General features: G+C 43.8%; 4 protein-coding genes across 4 annotated transcripts; 3 read left to right on the top strand and 1 right to left on the bottom strand.

The window, feature by feature from the left end:
• Positions 1-2938: 2938 nt before the first annotated feature.
• On the top strand, positions 2939-3453 carry MELLADRAFT_101214 (uncharacterized protein; the record flags this gene model as incomplete). The annotated part of the gene is made up of 2 exons (XM_007403950.1): positions 2939-2975; positions 3146-3453. 2 exons carry the CDS (start codon positions 2939-2941, stop codon positions 3451-3453), a joined length of 345 nt encoding a protein of 114 aa, XP_007404012.1.
• A 1097-nt stretch (positions 3454-4550) lies between these two features.
• On the top strand, positions 4551-6536 carry MELLADRAFT_58565 (uncharacterized protein; the record flags this gene model as incomplete). Its single annotated transcript, XM_007403951.1, has 7 exons — positions 4551-5059; positions 5140-5222; positions 5314-5648; positions 5723-5729; positions 5847-6014; positions 6105-6207; positions 6389-6536. 7 exons carry the CDS (start codon positions 4551-4553, stop codon positions 6534-6536), a joined length of 1353 nt encoding a protein of 450 aa, XP_007404013.1.
• A 534-nt stretch (positions 6537-7070) lies between these two features.
• On the bottom strand, positions 7071-7581 carry MELLADRAFT_101212 (uncharacterized protein; the record flags this gene model as incomplete). The annotated part of the gene is given in 2 exon segments (XM_007403590.1): positions 7071-7550; positions 7570-7581. The coding sequence occupies 2 exon segments, from the start codon at positions 7579-7581 to the stop codon at positions 7071-7073; spliced, it is 492 nt and encodes a 163-aa protein (XP_007403652.1).
• A 3915-nt stretch (positions 7582-11496) lies between these two features.
• Positions 11497-12790, top strand: MELLADRAFT_86959 (uncharacterized protein; the record flags this gene model as incomplete). The annotated part of the gene is made up of 4 exons (XM_007403952.1): positions 11497-11709; positions 11783-12211; positions 12276-12515; positions 12587-12790. 4 exons carry the CDS (start codon positions 11497-11499, stop codon positions 12788-12790), a joined length of 1086 nt encoding a protein of 361 aa, XP_007404014.1.
• Between the last annotated feature and the right edge of the window lie 6414 nt (positions 12791-19204).

The following is a 19204-nucleotide window of genomic DNA, read 5'->3' as shown; positions in this document are numbered from 1 at the left end:
AAAAAAACCGCTATGAAAAGCCCCGGACAAGTGCCTCGATTTCAAAGTAACAAGTCACAGATGGTCACAGATTGACATGAGGTTGTTAAAGGAAAATAACAGAAGACTCTTTTTTTTAAAATGAAATGTATATTTAAAGGTTTCTCTTGCCCTTTTTTTGCCTTCCCATAATCTTTTCAGCGATGCGCATAGCCTCTCCATAGTCTCCCGGTGGTGTGAAGCGCTTCTTGAGCCACTCGCATAGTCCTACAGCACGCTCAATTGTTTGCGAAGCTAAACCAGCTCGATCGGCTGTAATGACATCGGCAGCTGCACTGAAAGTGCGCTCAAAGGCACATGACGTACCTACACAACAAAGGTAGTCACGTGCTAATAAAGCCAAATTCGGAAAATGTTGAGCATGACACTGGCCGGTCCAAAAACAAGTCAGGATAAAGGAATATCGCTCGAAAGGATGGAAAGAACAACCGGAAATGACTTACAGCCCACCAATCCAAGATGTCTTGATTGTCATCGCACATGTACTTTCCTGAAAGATAGGCTTGAAGTTCAGCATCTCCAGGTTGTTCTGGCGCATTTTGCGAAGCGAAGATGTTTTGCTCCTTGAATATGTTTTGAGGTGTCGCTCCAGAATCAGCTTCAGCCACCTTGGAAGTGGAGGATACCTCGGGTGGATGATCTACGAGTAACACCTCATACGCGTTTCTCAATATGTTGTGTGCCGACTCGCTGTGATTGGGTAACAACTTCTCGAAGAATTTCCCGCGAAATTTCGGATTGAGCATGGTCGCCAGGATGATCGCATGACAATGCAGAGCTTCCTCTTGATAATCTTCCAGTCGACGAGACATGATGCTAATCATACCGGCCAGCCGGTGGTATGAAGTATTGGATCGAATAGCCTTGAGTGCCCGAATAGTGGTGGTATATTGGAACAAGACCGATCCAGCGTTCGGAGCATCACCCTCCATGCATTTGGTGGAAGAATAAAATATCTGAATTGTTCATGCAAACATCTATATCAATAAGGTTTCTGATACCCGAAACAAAAAGCTACGCACACTTAGCACATTGGTAAGAGCCTCGACCATCTTCCAGTCCTCTGGAGAGATGAATATACCATCGAAGAGATTGTCTTCATCCTCGTTCAACATGCGATTGACAATCTGCAAAAAGGATGGTCACAGTCATTACCCAAAAAGTTATACACATAAAGAGATTTCATGTACCTTCTTAGCCTTAAGCAAACGCTCCAACATATCCAAGAATATGTTCCAGCGCTGACCGTGGGCTGCAATCAAGCCTGGCCCGGTGTATGATTCTTCTTTAGCAATAGCACGGAACAGTTGCATCATCGGTCCATTCCTCGAGATAGTCTTGTTGACTTTTGAACACTGTCAAAAGCAAAGGTGTGAGATGGGAAAATCATCCACGAATGAGGAGTATTAGTGTCTACTTACCTTGTGGATTGCTTTTGAGAAAGAGTCACCGGAATCGATTTCGGAAGCTTCGATTTCATCACCCGATTCTCCATCATCATCTTCAGAGTTGCTTTCATCAACACATGGATCCTGATTATCTTCCGAAGGTGGTTCTTCAATGTCTTCATCACCGTCTTCAACTACATCTTCACCATCATTCAAGACAATCACTGGGGGCTTGTTGGATTTGGGCAAATCGGGTAAAAGTAAACATAGCTTCCGTCCTCTGGGAGCAGTTGGCTTAGAGGCGCCGGATCGGACTCTGAGACTTGCCAGCCCTGCCTTCACAGCCAATGCTAGCTTGTGAGCATAGCATCGGATCTGATGACGGCTGGAGTCCCAGTACACTGATTCGTCCGCTGACATGAACATCTCCTGGAGTTCCTTTGCAGTGAGGTTGTTTGTGCCCCCGGAGTCGGTGGTTTGAGCGACCATGTGGCTATCACGAAACACAAAGTTAGCTTTGGAATCAAACGGAAATCATCAAACAAAAAACTCATCTTTTTGTGCAGCCCGTGTCTGATGAGAAACCGACCTACCGGGCGAGCGAGGAGAGCGCCGTAATGATTCCAAGCCACCAGCTTGAGAGTCAAGTGGTGAACATGGAACTTCCAGTTCTCATCAATGTACGAGACGGAAACGCCAATGAAGGCTCGGCGTCCATGCTTGGTTGTCCATACGTCATGGATCAAGCAAAATTTGCCTGGTAGGTTCTACATAAATCATATCAAATTAGAAAGATTCGAATGGAACAAACAAAAAAACTTACCTTTAACCTTTGTATCACATCATTATGTATACCTTCGTAGATCTTCATCGCTTCTCTTGCTGCCCAAGCAGGAGTGTACAAAACCACCGATGGATTGGTGAATTGAAAGGCAGCTATGAGGAATGGGTCGGCCATTCGATTCCAAGGCAGTGCTTGTCTGACTAGCCACAGAACAAGCATGCAGTTCAACAACCGAACGGTGAACTTCGGAATTTCCAAGAAGACATCGAGGAGTGATGCCTTCGGACCTTTGGAGTCTTCAGCTGCCTTCGCTTCGAGTTTCTCGCGATGGGTTGGTGGTAATTTAACCCCAGCCGAGATCGCTTTGTCTCGGGAAAGGCAGGGTTTACGACCTACCCCACCATCTCGGTGGCCTTTCAAATTGAAATGATTTGTTTCGCCGTCGCGATAGCGCTTACCACACCACAAACACGGAAACAACTTTTTCTCGGTGTCGTCGGGCTGAGATCCAAAAGGATAGGTGGGAAAGTGAGTTACAAATGAAATGATAGAGAAAGACATACAAAAGAAAAGTCAGTTACTTTTCATTTCATATAGATCTTCAACCTCACGTACATTTGCAGGGTCCCATATAGGATCATCGAAGTATGAAAAGAGCTCATCGGTGTCTTGGGCAGTTTGTTTGCTTTGTCCAGGTCGTTTCTTTTCGGGGTTGATGATCATCTCGATGTCGGAATCGTTATCGACATTTGGAACAAGCGCCTGTGGGACTTTGGAACGCTGAACGTAAAAAAAAAGGTTGATTAAACTGGACATGACATACAGGTAAGGGAAAAAAAATTAATCACCTTCTTTTGACTTTTCGCTCGACCTTTTCCTTTTGTGCTTTTGGACAACTTCCTTTGCTTCTTTTTTTGCTTGCCTGATCGTGAAGCGGCGGAGTCCGCAGATGAAGATCTTTCATCTGATGAAAGATCTCCCCCTTCGTCACTTGTAGGGTCTTCGTCGATAACCTCAACTGGATTTTGGCGAAGAGGAGACGCGACAGCAAGGCGAGAGTCGCGTGGCTGGGCCACAAAACCTGGAGCCGTTCGAGTTGCCTGTGGGCTACGCGGACGAAGGCTCCGGCTTCCAGACGGTGATAGGGGATGTAGCAATGATGGAGAAGATTTGGCGGCTGAAGCCTCAGCACGGGCTCGGTTTGCTGCTTTGAGGTTTGCCGCAGCGGCCGCACCCGGTTAAATTTATAGCGAGAAGTCATGACTCTGAAAGGTAATGGAGAAGTGCAGAAAGGAGTGTTGACAGATTTGAAAAAAGATAGAGGCACAGAAAGAAAAAAGACGGTGGATCAGAAATAATCAAGGTGGGAAGAAAGAATCAAGTGAACCTGTGATTCTGATTGTTTTTCAAATCAAGATGTTTCTTTTTTCAGCCCCTTGCTGATGGTATGTCTCAGCAGTCTGCTTTGAGCTTGTCTCGATCCGAAAGAACGGCATGTGGAATCCAGGGGTAGCTTTTAGCTTGGTGTGGCTTGTCACCAAGCTAAAAGCATCCTCATCGACTGCTCACCAATGCCCACGCCATGGTCCCCCTCATCCCTTATTTAATCTACCGCAATACATGGCACAATACCCTGATTTTGGCCATTGCGTTGCAAATTTCCGCAATGACCTCACCACATAAAAAACTTGTGTTGCGGTACACCGCAACAAATAAAACAGGCACTGCGAGTGCGCTGCTACGCAGTGCAGCGCACTAAATCACGCAAAAAATTTGGCTGGTGGTTACGCGTTGTGTATCCAGTGAAGCAAAAGAATCTATCTCTGGATAGAGTCTGATTTTTGCCCAAGATCTAATTCTAGAGCTAGAGCTAGATCTTTCTGAGGTTTTTTTTGCTAAGTCCGTCACTGAGCAGCTACCCCCACCGAGTTTTTCAAACCCACCAGCCTCACCAGGCTCACCAGGCTTACCACAGCTGCACCACGCTCACCACATTCCCACCTGCCTCACCACATCTTTACCAGTGCCAAGGCATTCTCACCATGCACACCACAATCTCACCACAATCTCATCATTCCACATCAGCTCACCATTCTCACCACAGCAGGTATGCCCCCCCCTAATCTCACCATTCCACACCAGCTCACCAGGCTGTCTGCACCATACAAGTCCACCATAACCCCCCGGACGGAGGTTGCTCACCATCGGTACCCCACCGTACTCCCCATTTGACTGGCGCACCTCTGCCAACCAACACCACACCATCCACCTCCCTTGTCACTCACCACACCACTTAATCAACAAAAATCATAACCACACCCCAACCCACCCTCATCACCATGCCACCACGCAAGCGTTCACGTGTTGTTCGCTCCACTAGAAAAACACAGCCATCTTGCAATCGCAAAGCATTGACATCGACCACCAAGAAGAAGGCATCCCCCACTGCAGACAATTCTGGTGACAGAACTGGTCAAGACAATTATGTGCCTAGTGACTTGGGCAACAACAACAACAAACCGGAGGATCTAGAAGGCTCTCCTCCTCCAACAAACACTCAGTCATCAGCATCAGCGCCCAGCCCCCAAGCCACCCATACCACTGATCCTATTCCGTCTTGCCAGCCTACCAACGAGAAATTGACTATCTACAACTACTCAACGCTTGGCCAACAACTTGGACAGCCCGCTCTTGAGAGAATGCTCAACGACCCCGATTGTAAAACCCAGAATCAACTACCATCAGCAGTCCTAGCAGAGGCACAGGCCCTTCAAGGGTACTACACAATTGAAAAGCTCAGCCTATCTTTGGTCGGCAATACCTCCCTCACTACCGTCAAATCTACACTGTGAGTATAACCACTGCGCCTTCCACCTCCCTCACTTCTCTTATCATGATTGAAAAATCTCTCCCATCCCCTGACCACAGTTTTGAAGGCCCTGTGGCTTGTGAACAAAACGGCTACACAACCTGGCTGTGCTACAGCCAAGAAAACACTGTTGACATATCAAGTGCGTATTCATCTGAGAGGTCCAGCTTCCCATCTCAAACAATGTAAAGAAATGAAGCTAACGCACAAAACCAACCACTGATGAACCATAGTGCCTGCAGGAAAACAACCTGACGGTTTTGCCAAACATAACCAAGTCGGTCGAAGATGGACTGAACTTGAAGAGGACAAGAAAGAGACATTCCAACCCCAACTTTTCAAGCGTCTAGCCTTGGCCCATTTTGCAAGCGAGGTAACTCCAGTACCAGATGAAGAGCGCCTCACCGACGCAGAGCACACAACGTATATGGGATTTTTTAGCAAACATGTCAATCTGGACAAGGTCTTTAAACACCTCCAGAGCGGAGTCCTTGGCCAAACCATAGCTAATTCAATTGCTGTCATCGAAAAACGGGGTCGCAAAGAGATAGGAAAAGTAGCCAACCAGGTGCGTCTCTAATGACCAATTTTTACCAACATCAACATGCACTTATATTATTCCAATCTTGCATTTGAAATTAGTTACAAAGTATATTCAAACACTTTGGAATCCATTCACACCTCCTTGTGGCCAGTTGGAATCCCAAGTCAAAGCTAGATGACCCCATGTGAAACCCGGAATATACAACTTGCCCTCGATTTGCAGAGGATGCCAAGCGTATACACCACCTAGCAAAGGATTTTGCCATCAGATTGACCGCCACCCAGATCAACTCCACTGAAATCACACAAACCAGTATGCCAAGCACCACTGTCAAGTCCAAGCAGGAGGTATTGAGGACCAAGCTCACCAACCTTTTGAACAATGAGATATGTAAGCCACACTCACACTCAAAAGGTTGGGTGGATCTGATGATAAGAATTGAGACTCATCAGTCATTTGGCCCAATCTAAACCTTTCCAGGCAAGAACTTACCCAATCCACCCCAGGGCCCCAAACACAATGTATTCCCCAAGACACCCAATCCACATGATACTATTGCACGCCGGCTGTTCCAAGGCATACAGTTAGTGGTTTGACAAGCCGAGGATTCCTGTGTGACTGAACATTCTGGCCTTAGGAGTCAAAGGACTAACCGACAAACAGGTCCCGGATTGGATAGATGACATTGAAAATGGCCGATATTCAATCCATGTTGCCCAAAGAGATGTAAATATTACAAATGAATAATGTTTACACTTTTACAGTGATGCAACACATGTCCCAAAGTACACATACCATCAGGGTTATATTGAGCCTCGTGATGAGGCTCTTGCCTTGGAGACATACTTCTTCCGTGCGCCTTCTCAATTGTATAAACAAAACAACATATTAAAAAAATTCTTGCACAATTGAGATTAACCCATACAAGCATCTGGTGCGTGCTCACATCTGGATTGACCTCACAGACAGCAATAACTCTCTGAAATGTATGATTATCTGTGGCATGTCATTCCAGTCAAAGTATATTAGATTGATACAACCAAAAGATACAACGGACTTGTAACTTGGTACCCAAACCCTATCCTAACCCTTTGACTGAATCACGATATCTAAGTCTTACCCTTCAATGTTCCTCAAATACCTTTGTCCTTGACCTCAAATTGACCCTGGCCATTCCTGCAGCTACTGTCAGTGACCTCAACACCAGGCCGACGACTGAAGTCCAGAACAAAGGAATGACAAGTACCACATCAATATCAATATTCATACCACCATAATAATATTGAACATACTCAGTGGGAATTACAAAGCTTCCTGGTTGGCTTTATACAAGGCCAGTCCTAGTTCATAGCCAAACTTAATAGGAGGCACCTCTTTTCCCTCCGAAGATTGTACCTTTGGTGGTTTGTCTCGTAAATCCATGTCAAGAAACGGATTTACAAATGATTAGGAAGTCGCCTGGGGTATGGGGCTTGGGTTATGTGTATCTAAGTCAGCCCATTTCTGTTCGCAATATTCCTTGTTCTTGTAGTGCCTAGGGCCCAGATGCGGAGCCAATTGGTTAGGGGCGTAGCGAGCCCACCACCGTGAGCGTTCCTCCAAGTGTGAAGTTGAAGACAAATTGCTTGGGCCGTGCTTGGGTGATAGACACCGGTGTTTGTTATGCAAGGCGTTTGACGTCAAAGAATTTAATTTTTGGGAAGACTTGACAACCGTGGAGTCCACAAGCCACCCAGGTATACCAGCCTCCAAAAAGTGTGATGGAACTGGAGGAGGAGTGGCCACTAGGTGCTCTCGTCCTAATGAGAGTCGGTGCGGACGTTTGTCAAGAAGTTGCTTAGCAGGCTTGGATAACGGCACAGGCCCTCTGTCAATTGGGACGGCCTCATTGTCAGATCGTGTTTCAACCTTGATTGGGTTGGGTTCCTACGTACAGACAAACAACAATCAGATACATGTTAGTTCAAAACATTCTTTCACGATGAGACCCAAATCACACTGACAATTCTTGATTGAATTTCTGCGGTATTGATTTTGATCTATCCCTGAACGTATAATGGATTCAGCACACATTAATGGCTTCAGACAGCTAATGATTGTTGCAAGCTTAACTAAGCCCCTCACGAGCGCGTTCGCCGCGCCCTCGAAGAGGGGCTTACATCGGACTCGCGATTTCTGGCATGTGAGCTCCAAGAATTATGTCTTCTTATGTTGTTTTCTTCACGTCTCCGCTTCACCTCACCGTAGAAAATGCAATACTTCGAGTATGTCCTTCTTCATGAAATGGTACACAACCTCATATGAGTTTCATGAGCAAAAGACAGACCTGCACAGCTTGAGCAATTTGTTAAAAGCACCAAAAATGGCCCTTAGGTCCTCTTGTAAGAGCATCCACAGCCGTGTGGCGTAAACCGTGTCCTACGGAAATTTAGGGCAAAATCATCCACAGCTGATGCCCTAAATTTTCACGTAGCTAAGGGAATTCCCTCCGTGCGAGCCAAAATAGGCCAAATATGTTCTATTTTGGCTCGCTCCCTAAATTCATCTGTACCTCGCTTCTCCCATAACTCCCACTTCCACGACCGCACTCCCTGCAGAATATCTCCCTCAATGATCATTTAACCCATAACTCACTTCACAAAATATGCTACAAGCCGTACTGTATGACACCACGGCTGTGCATTGTTTAAAATTTATGCCTCAAACACTTGCCTAAACAATCCGTGCGGCGCTCCATATGATACAAATTTACGGCACGGCTGTGGATGCTCTAAATGGCCTAAGACCACCTAAAACACCACATATGAAATTTCAACGCACCAAATCCCTAATGTTACATCACAAATTCAGAGCCCTTCTTTTCAGTTTACACCAATGTGTGTGATACCAAAATATGTACCATATCCTAAAGAAAGACATACCAGAAGCTTTGCATTTTCTACGGTGAGGTGAAGCGGAGAAGTAAGAAAAACAACATAAGGGGACTTAATTCTTGGAGCTCACACGCCAGAAATTGCAAGTCCGATGTAAGCCCCTCTTCAAGAGCGCGGTGAACGCGCTTGTGAGGGGCTTAGTTAAGCTTATGCTTGTTGTATGTATGTATATGTCTCACGGCTACCCTAAACAAATGTCACAGGTCAGCCCTTTCACATGACTGACCTCCAGAGTGTCTCAAGGATTTGATACACCTAGATGCTGAGTTCAGTTTGTTCCAAACTTCACCATGCACCCCAGGACTACCAAGCTTGCGAGTCAGTGGCTCATTTTCTCTTCATTTTCTCTCCTTCATCCCTCCCTCGCATCTTGAGCGCACTGACGGGTTTCAGGCGCTCAATCTCTCAAGGATGATGATGAGGATTGACAGGCTCAGGCTCATCATCATCTGTCCTTTTTTGTTCGGATTGTGCACTCCTCTTTTCAATACTCCTTCCTTCCCCATTCACCACGAGTTCATCTACTCGGATTATTACTAAGAATTTTTGATTCGTGAACATCTGAATGGCCCCCTATCGCAACAAAGAAATGGCTGGTCCGGCGCCAAAGCCTTATGATTGAACTCCTGCCAGTAAGTCCCCCAATCATCTGACTGCCACCCACTGGTCAATGACCCACCGTGTTGTTTTACAGGAAACAAGGGACCACAAACCCCAAATGTGGACGATAAATACAAGATTGCAAAACCCGGCCACAAATATTCTAACAACTACATGCGAAGTTCTTATTGCAACCAATACATACGCCAACCGCTGCACGACGTTGAACCCAAAGTCATTGACTGTGATGTTGCGGTTGCCCACTTTTTAGAAGAAACTGGTCATCTCAACATCGGTTCAATCCCGCTATCTGTGGACAAAATAATCATGGATTACAACATACTCCCTTTGATCACCAGCCGACAACACAATCTTCAAACCTGCGCCGTCCACATCAAAACGACAATTGATCATTATTACTCCAACCCCAATCGCCCGCATGGTTCTGGGTTACCTTGGGGTGCCTCTGTGTGGAGAACCGGGCTACTCGGTCCATGGACATTTCAAACTGCTGGATCATGCGAGTGCTCCGATCCTCAGGGGTCCCAATGTCAACTTAACTCCATGGCAAATCTCCCTCACACTTTATTCACATTTGCAGACGTGTACTCTGGGGCGGCCAGAGGAGCAGCCGCTTGTGCAGGTCCTGCGCAAATCAGTGATTGGCGCATCACAGCCCCCAACTACTGGTCACTGGCAGGCCAGTACATCCAATGTCTCCAAACTGTTTTCAACAAAACTTCAATTTGTTTTCAGCATAACATCCATCTGCTATCAAGATGTTTTGGGTCAGTTACCAGCAAAATATGTCATACCACCAAAATTGAGATGATGTCATACAGCATCATAAACCTGTACAAACCTGCTCCTGTATTTCCCCACCAAGAATATATAGTTTATTAACCTTTGTGACATAAATTGACTGAGTTATTGAGGTTTGAAAAAAAAATCACGGACAAAAAATACTATTTTTGTACTATACCTCAGAATTGATTCTGGAATATCTTCCAGCTTCATCAATATACATACACAGAAAAATTGATATTCTTTTTGAAAACATTTTTCTCCACATTTTTGTCCCCTAAAGCCTTCCTGTACGGGCAGTATTTCTATATGTAATTGTGGTGTGTACATGAGCAGTCAACAATTTGATTGATTCTTTGTTTCTAGGCAGAATATGGCAAAGTTTATGGCAGAAATTTTTGACAAATACCATCTACATGTATATCAATCAAATTCAGAATGATTTTTGGCAATATGTTGCCTCAAAATTTTTATTGGGGCAAAGAACTTCAGAAAATCAAACTTGCAGACACATTCAAGAATTACATGTGGAAATACTGCCCGTACAGGAAGGCTTTAGGGGACAAAAATGTGGAGAAACATGTTTTCAAAAAGAATATCAATTTTTCTGTGTATGTATATTGATGAAGCTGGAAGATATTCCAGAATCAATTCTTAGGTATAGTACAAAAATAGTATTTTTTGTCCGTGTTTTTTTTTCAAACCTCAATAACTCAGTCAATTTATGTCACAAAGGTTAATAAACTATATATTCTTGGTGGGGAAATACAGGAGCAGGTTTGTACAGGTTTATGATGCTGTATGACATCAACCCAATTTTGGTGGTCTCCCAACCACTTCTCAACAAATTTTGGTGGTCTCCCAACCACTTCTCAACAAATTCTCAATCGATGGATGTTATCCATTTGATATCCATTTCATAACTTTCTCATAACTTGCTCATAACTTGCTAGGGTCGGTGGGAGGCACTGGCCTGCCAGTGACTTGTGATTGGGGGCTGTGCATGTGGCTACCATTCCCCCCTGCAAATTTTAGTATTAAGACCCGTTGCAAAGTGGTGCATGTCATTCAACAGCTCGATAGCAAGGTCCTATTTGCAGGTGAGGACGAGTTAGTTTGTTGAGTTAAGGAGGGTTTGAGAGAGATGATACTGACTGTGTTGGTATCGGTTTTTGCAGCTTCTTTATACTGTTGTTGAGGGACGTTACGGACCAATTGCAGAAGTCTGTTGATCGATGTCACTATCTGCTGTTGTTGGACATCCGTCATGGACAGAATCTGGTTCGTGATGGACAAAAGCTGTGAGTGAATGCTAGGGGATGAAGTAGAGGGAATGGGGGCTGGTGTGATCTAGATATTGTGTTGTTGTCAGAAAAATCCAACAGACAAATCCAATGGTTGAACATCAAATGTGAAGCTTGACTTACAGTCGTTTTAAAATCGCTTGTCAAATTTCGATTTTTGAGCTCGAGGATCAGCCACAGCGGTTGGCCAAATCGAGCGGTTGATTTTTTTTTTTTTTTAAGCTTTTCATTATGGAGAACCAAGAGAGGTTGAGACTCGTACCCCGAGTTATATCTGTGGACGAGTCACACGGGTTCAGGGTACGAGTCTTTGGGGCTGCTGAGCTGCCTCACCGATCAGAATCCGCATCTCAGCTCCGATCTCACCACCACCACATCGATCTCACCACCAATACTCACCACCGATTACATCTAACAGCTCAGATGGACGAGATGGATGGTATTGTAAGTCATTGTGTACCATCAACATATTCTACATGTGATTTGGACTGATCATACATACGCTTTGACGCTTTAGAACGACAACGACGAGGTTGTGCTTTTTGAATGTAATGCTGAGTTCCAGGTCTTCTGTAAGAAAGGAACCACCGCAAAGTTCACCTGGAAAGGGTTTTCAAACAAACATCCCATCCTGGTCGAAGTGATCCCAACTGTAACAACATATGAAGTATTCAAAACCAATATAATCAAAGCTTGCGATCAAGAACGGGCAGGCATAGGTGCAATGATCTTGGCTGACAGTCTTGCTCCGACCCATCCTCTTGGAATCAAGTGGACATGCTGGATTGCAACAGTGCCTACCTATCTCAAGAATAAGTTTCATCCTCTCAACGATCAAGCTGATTTTGATACATGGGTCAAGAAGGTTTGCGATTTCCCTGGTAAAAAAGCTGGTGTATGTATGAAGATGGAGAAACCAATAAGTGAGGCTGAACGCGCCCAAGAAGTGAGTTTAGTTTTTCTTTTTTTTTCTCAAACATTTTTTGACTGACATTCATTCTCAATTCAAGGATAATATGCTAGACCGAGCAGTCCGAGGGATACCAGGTGCAGATGGTCAACTTCTAGACAGGCAACTTGGCGATGACGACGACGCAGGTGAAGAAGACATCACCATTGCGAAGATTACATCGATGGGTAAACCTGACTCTAGAATCGACCGCTTGATTCCTGTATGGATCCTTCCTACAGACAAGACTCGTTATGTCTTGCTTACTCCGGACCGTGTAAACAGATGGGCAAGAGCTATTGTAAGTGCAAAAGAATATTTACTTCATCCATCATTGATTAGTACAACACTGAATGTTGTTTCTTTCTACAGCATGATCCAGCAATCCATGGGGTCAGTCTTACCAGCCCCCCAAGCGATTTATTGATGACTGTCAAGCCAGCAGCACTTGCTAGAGCTCCTCCTAGACAACGCTATGGCTTTGTAGAACCTCCAGAAGACTATGATTATGGAAATATACGGAATCGGCTTTGGATCGTCCTTCGGCTGAGATGTCCAAATATCTCGATTTTGTGAAGATCACCAACCCTGTTATCCTCTTATTTCTCACTAACTGTGACATCACCGATTATCATCAATTCAGTTCAGGAACAATCAAGTTTGAACACCTTGAACGTTTGGATGCTTCGTTTAATGTTGGTATCATTAGCAAGCTTATGGATAATGTTACACGTTTTGATGAGTTCCTTCGTCTCAAGGAGTGAATGACTGGTATGTTTCTCTTGATTCTTTTCATGTAAAGGATGATGTGAATCATTTCAAGCTAATCCAATCATGTTCGATCTTTGTGTGCTTTGACCTTGTTAGATTGCTCTTCCTGCCTTTATCTTTAGTTCAAACAAGTTGTAAAAGAAGAGACACAACACACTTTTAGCGTGAATTGTAGTATTCAATCTGTATGGTATACACTTCCAATCATGTTTGATCTTTGTGTGCTTTGACTTTGTTTGTATGCCTTAGATCTCTCTATCTGCCTTTATCCTTAGTTGTATGAATTTTGTTTGAGATGTCAGACCTTAACTGAGAAAGGTGCTTTGAAACAAACGTTTCACATTCATCACAACTCAAGAGTTTAACAATCAAAAATAACATTCAGACTTGTTTCATTATATTACAAACCAGAGACGAAAAAAATAAGAACCACAAACATATGGTTTGAGGGTGAGTTTAACAATCAAAAGTCACATTCAGACTTGATGAGATGACCATTGAAAGGGATGATTAGTTCTTGTAACAAACTCAAAAAAAACAGTGAAAAAAGATCAAATTTTATTATTTTATTATAAACAAGGAAGGAAATAAAGTTTCTATTCTGTTTTTTTCTTTCTAGTTTTCAAATAGAAAAAAAGAGTAACCAACACTTTTAAGAATATAAAAAAAGACAAAAAATAAAAAAGGGTTAGGACTTTTGGTAACCTATCACACTTAAAATCACCGATTATAATAATGATAAAACACCCGGGGTAAATCATAGCCACAACCATGATAGAGTTTTGCCAACAATGAAGGAGTCAGGCTATTAAAAGCCTGGTCACGTATGAGCCAAATAGGATCCTCATTCGATTCTTCCAGAATCATGTTTCTTCTGAAGGCAGACTTAATGATATAAAAGCACGGCTCGATAGGGTTCAGTTCAGGACAGTACGGTGGTAAATACATTAACCTAACACCTAGACCCATCACATTAAGATTAAGACATTTGTAACAATGTCAGTACATTGTTATAGTCAAAGATTGGACCAAACACTAACCTCGATCTGCACAAAGCGCCGCAACTCAACCACCACAATGAATTGGGGCATTATCCATCACCAGGATACTGTTGATGCCAGGATAAGCATTCATTTGAGGAAGCTACAATAATTACACAAGATATCAGTACAATATTCTGAGAATGAATGAAACTTTAGAAAGAAATTACCAGCATGAACTCCAAAAATTGTTCAAATCGATGTCGATCCATGGTACCATCACGAACAGTCATGGCTAGAATCCCATTTAAGCCAATTGCAGGGAGAAGAGAGTAACGCTTTGGATTGCTACGCTTGATCCAGCGGGTCACTTTTTCGCCTTTTTCAGATCTTCCAAAAACCCGCATTAGATCCCGTTCACATATGGCACTCTCATCTGAAGTCACAGGTTATCAAAAGAGGAGGAGAGAAAATAAACAAAGCAAAAGAAAGTTCAGTCATGTGATAGATCTGAAAAGCATAAAGGGAAAAAATAGGAATACTGCATACCAGTGAAGACAAGATATTCAGCAGGCACAAAATCCATGTCGGCAATCCAGCAGGCTCTTTTATAAAAATCCTTGCGAATATGAGAGGTGTGAGCTTTCTTGAGGGTGATTTCGAGGCGGCGGTTGAGCTCATTGTGAACAGTTTCAAGACATGGAAGGACACCTTGGGCATCAAAGATCTGTACACGGATCTCATCCAGAAATAGCTGAGGTTCATCGGCAACCAACCCCTGAATGAACTCCCGATCCTTGTCCGAAAGCACTGTTGGACGCCCACATTTCTCATACTCGTCGGGGTCGCGGATGACTTGCCTAGTGTTCTCATAAATATCCATCCATCGGTTGAAACTGCGGTGATGAATGTTTTGATCGACAGTATCACGAACTTCGTCTTTGGTTTTGCCTTGAAGGAGAAGTTGAACAGCAATGATTTTGAGTGAGGGGGAGTATTTTACAAAAGGCATTGATCGGTGGTGAGATTGGATGTGGTAGTGAGTATCGGTGATGAGATTGATGTGGTGGTGGTGAGATTGGAGCTGAGAGCCAACCAGATGATTTCCAACACCAGTTTGGCAAATCAAAGGGTCACCGAGGGATCGTGCTTGCACCAGTCAAGCGCCTAACCCTTGGCTTGCAGAGTGTCGAGTATCGGTGGTGAGATCGGAGCTGAGATCAATGTGGTGGTGAGATTGGAGCGCTGTTAGATGTAATCGGTGGTGAGTATTGGTGGTGAGATCGATGTGGTGGTGGTGAGATCGGAGCTGAGATGCGGATTCTGATCGGTGAGGCAGCTCAGCAGCCCCAAAGACTCGTACCCTGAACCCCGTGTGACTCGTCCACAGATATAACTCGGGGTACGAGTCTCAACCTCTCTTGGTTCTCCATAATGAAAAGCTTAAAAAAAAAAAAAAAAATCAACCGCTCGATTAGGCCAACCGCTGTGGCTGATCCTCGAGCTCAAAAATCGAAATTTGACAAGCGATTTTAAAACGACTGTATGTTGTTGCTTGTGATTGATGTGGCGTTCACCATGAGGGCTTCCATTGGACCGTGGTTGTGATGGGTATTGATGTGATGGAGAGTCCAGGCAACGCTCGGATCTCAACGTAATCCGCCGTAACGTTATGTAAAACCCATAACGTTACGGTCGACCGTATTAATTTTCAACCGTTCCGTAACGTTATGGGGTAGCACCATAGCGGAATGCTCACTTTGGTACGGATGTGCCGTAATGAAGTGTACCGCGATGCCTATCTCAAGGCCAGATTTCGGTCATTGCGGCCTAATTCATTGAAAATATTGAAAAAAAACAAAAAAATATATGATAAAGACACCTTAACGAGAGACAAGAAGAGAAGTAAAATACTAGCATGACTCTTGAGAGACAATAGATCAGAAAACATTAAAAGATGAGAGAGAAAGGCCACAAAACAGAAGAATATCATAAAAAGCACGAAAATACTAATTTTTTCTGGGTATCTTCTTACCCTTTTTTCCTTCTCCCTCATACTCTTTCAAGTACTTCACAGCATCTTCAAATTTATCAGTGGGTACAATGCCCTGCTTGATCCATTCCCTGCATCCTACTTTCCGGGTGATTGTGGTGGGAAGGATGGAACCTTGACCAGGGGCTGCAACGTCCGCAGCCGAAGAGAAAGACCGTTCGACACAGCAGGTTGTTGCTGAAATTGATAAGTAGTCCCTTGCCATTGAGGCAAGCAAGGGAAAATCTTTCGTGTGTTTCTGTTTTAACGTTTACAAACGTGTAAGAATAGTGTAAGAAAATGTGACAATTGAGACAAGACGAAACTCACCTTCCACCAGTCTAAAGGCATCTCTTCAGGTGCTATACCAAACTTTCCAGATAGGTAGTCCGCCAGCTCATGGTCATGAGAACTCGAAGCCGGTAAGTTATCGGAAGCTGCGGCAAACATATCGAACTCATCGGCTACATTAGGTGCAGTTGACTCATGAGTATCAGGAGGAGGTTGAGGATCTTCTGGAGTCCATTTAGACAGCCGTTCTTGGAAAACTTTATTCATCACGTCTTGAGCTGAGACACTTGCAGCCGGATAGAAATCTTGAAAAAACTTCAAGCGACGTCGTGGGTTGAGGATTGTTGCGATAATAATGATTTCAGTTTGCAATGTCTCTTCCTGATATTTCTTAAGCCAGGCGAGCATTTCATTGATAGCATTCAAGATACTAGGATATATCGTCTCTTCTTTAAGCATTTCCAGTTTTTTCTTGATACGCAGATACTCGGCAAGGACCTCACAACCTGACGAAAAGTCCCCCTGCATACGAAACGTAGCATCTTCAAATACCTAATCAAACAAAGATAATTAGATTGATCATCTTTGTATAATACCTACCTAATCAAGACTCACCTCAAGGACTGGGTTCAACGCCTCCACGGCTTCCCATTCCTCATCAATTAGGGAAAGACCGCGGTAATATTTATTCGTCTTCCGATCCATGGAAGTCATCGAGTTTAGGATCTGTGAATAAATAATCCACGTCAGTAATGGATTTGTGATATGAATGAAAGAAACAATTAAACTTACATCTTTTCCATTACAAGCCCTGCGACGACTGTCCGCTTTAACATTCCATCTCACACCGTAACCAACCGTAAGTGTTTTAATGCCTTGTTCTTTTGCTTTCTTGGCAAAGTAATTTCTTCTAGATGAACTTGAGCAAGTCAGCTGTATAAGTTTATCAACCTGATGTCACACATAAGAACGGTTCGATTAGCTCAAAAGATTATAAGGTCAAACCTGTTAAGTCAAGCTCACCTTATGAACACTACGTGCCACAATGTCAGCCGATTGCATGATAAGATCTGAAGGTTCTTCAGACAGGCCATCGGTTTCACTTGATTCGGGTACCAAAGAGCCTTGGTCCTCGTCCGACTCGTCAGAATCAATGAAGTCCACATCGTCATCGTTCACTCGAATCGTGGGGATGGGTACAACCAAACCCGGTTTGGTGGTGGGTTTGGTATGTCCTGCGCTGACATCAAGAGTTTTGAGCCCGTGACTCACCATCAGAGCCAGCTTATGACAGAAGCATCTGACATGGCTCTTTTCGGGTGACCAATCCACGGGGGAGTCGCACTCGCTGAATAAACGCGCCATTTCGCGTGCCATTGGCCCATTAGAGGACCCAGAATCTGTAGTTTGTCCAATCATCTATGGGAATAAAGGTCAGAAACGAGTAAAAGAAAAGAAACGAGTAGAAGACACTTCAAGAATACCTTTTTATGTAGGCCATGTCGTATGAGATGCCGAGCTACGGGTCGGGCTAAAAGATCGCCACAGTGATGCCAAGTGACGAGTTTCAATGTGAGGTGAACTGTTTGGTAACTCCAGTTGTCATCGATATAGTTAACCATCACACCAATAAAAGCCATTCGATTTCCCTTTGTCGTCCATCCATCATGAGCCAATGAAAACATGCTTGAGTTATTCTACATAACAAGAAACTAAAGAATCAGTACTGATATATAATTTTAAAACACAAACTCTCACCTGGATTCGAGTTATCACCACATTATAGAGGGAATAGAAAAGATCCTTTGCAGTTGAGGCTGCCCACTTTGGAGATCGAAGTTGAGCAGCTCGATTCCCAAGTTTGAATGCGGCTCGTAACGTTGGGTCCATGAAACGAATCCAAGGTAGCGCATGCCGTAGGATCCAAATCACTAATACGACATTTAACAATTCGACACTAAATGTCAAAGCCGATAGAAAAGACTGGATTGTATTACTGGGGTTGATTGAAACCTCGACCGGTTCATGTATATCTTTCCAAGTGGGAGGCAGATCGACCTTGGCTTGGATGGCCCTTGCTCTTCTAGCACAGGGCTTCCTCTTCTTGTAACCATCTCGATGTCCATACAAATTGGAATTCCCATCGTCACCGCGAGTAAAAGTACCATTACACCACTTACATTTAAACTTTCTTTTGATTCCAGTAGCCTACACAGAAATCGATTGTTGAAATCATTGGATATAATGATTAATAAGCAACAATCGAATTACAAGAGAGATAATCAAACACTTACCTCTTCGCCTGGGATGAACTCGGGTTCCTTGAAGTATGACAAGAGGGCTTTGACGTCATCGGATACCGTTTTTCTAAAGGATGTCGAGTGGCCTTCATCTTCGGTGACTTGATCAACATCAAGATCAATGGGATGATTGAAGTTCTATACCAAAGGAACTTTAGCTTATCAACTATATCATCAAACAGATATGATATGAAAAACATGTCCTTACTTTAACCGCAGGTACTCGGCTTTTCTTGTTCTGTGTTCGAGCTGAGCTTGTGTTCTTTCTTTTCTTAGTAGTTGAACTTGAAGTATCTTTTTTTTTTGATTAGTTTTTTGTTTTGAATGAGTCGGTGTGGGTGTTGGAGATAGAGGGGGTTCTTCCTCTTCTTCGTCTTCATCGTTGGCCGCGTAATCATCATCATCATTGTCAGAGTTGATGGTGATTTCGTTTGCCGGGCGACTTAAAGCAGTGCGAGAGTCTCCAGGAGTCGATATAAAGCCGGGATCTTTTCGGCGAGGGCTAGCACGAGCGGAACGTCGAGAGGTTTCAGGAGGAAGTAAAGAGTTGGAAGAGGCCATGTTGTTGATTAAAGAGAATACACAAGAATCGAGAAAACAGAATCGAGAAAACCAA

The sequence above is a fragment of the Melampsora larici-populina genome, assembly GCF_000204055.1.
Source record: "Melampsora larici-populina 98AG31 unplaced genomic scaffold MELLAscaffold_1, whole genome shotgun sequence".
Taxonomy (NCBI): domain Eukaryota; kingdom Fungi; phylum Basidiomycota; class Pucciniomycetes; order Pucciniales; family Melampsoraceae; genus Melampsora; species Melampsora laricis-populina.
The sequence above is the reverse complement of the archived record's forward strand: the minus strand, read 5'-3'. Positions and strand labels throughout refer to the sequence as shown.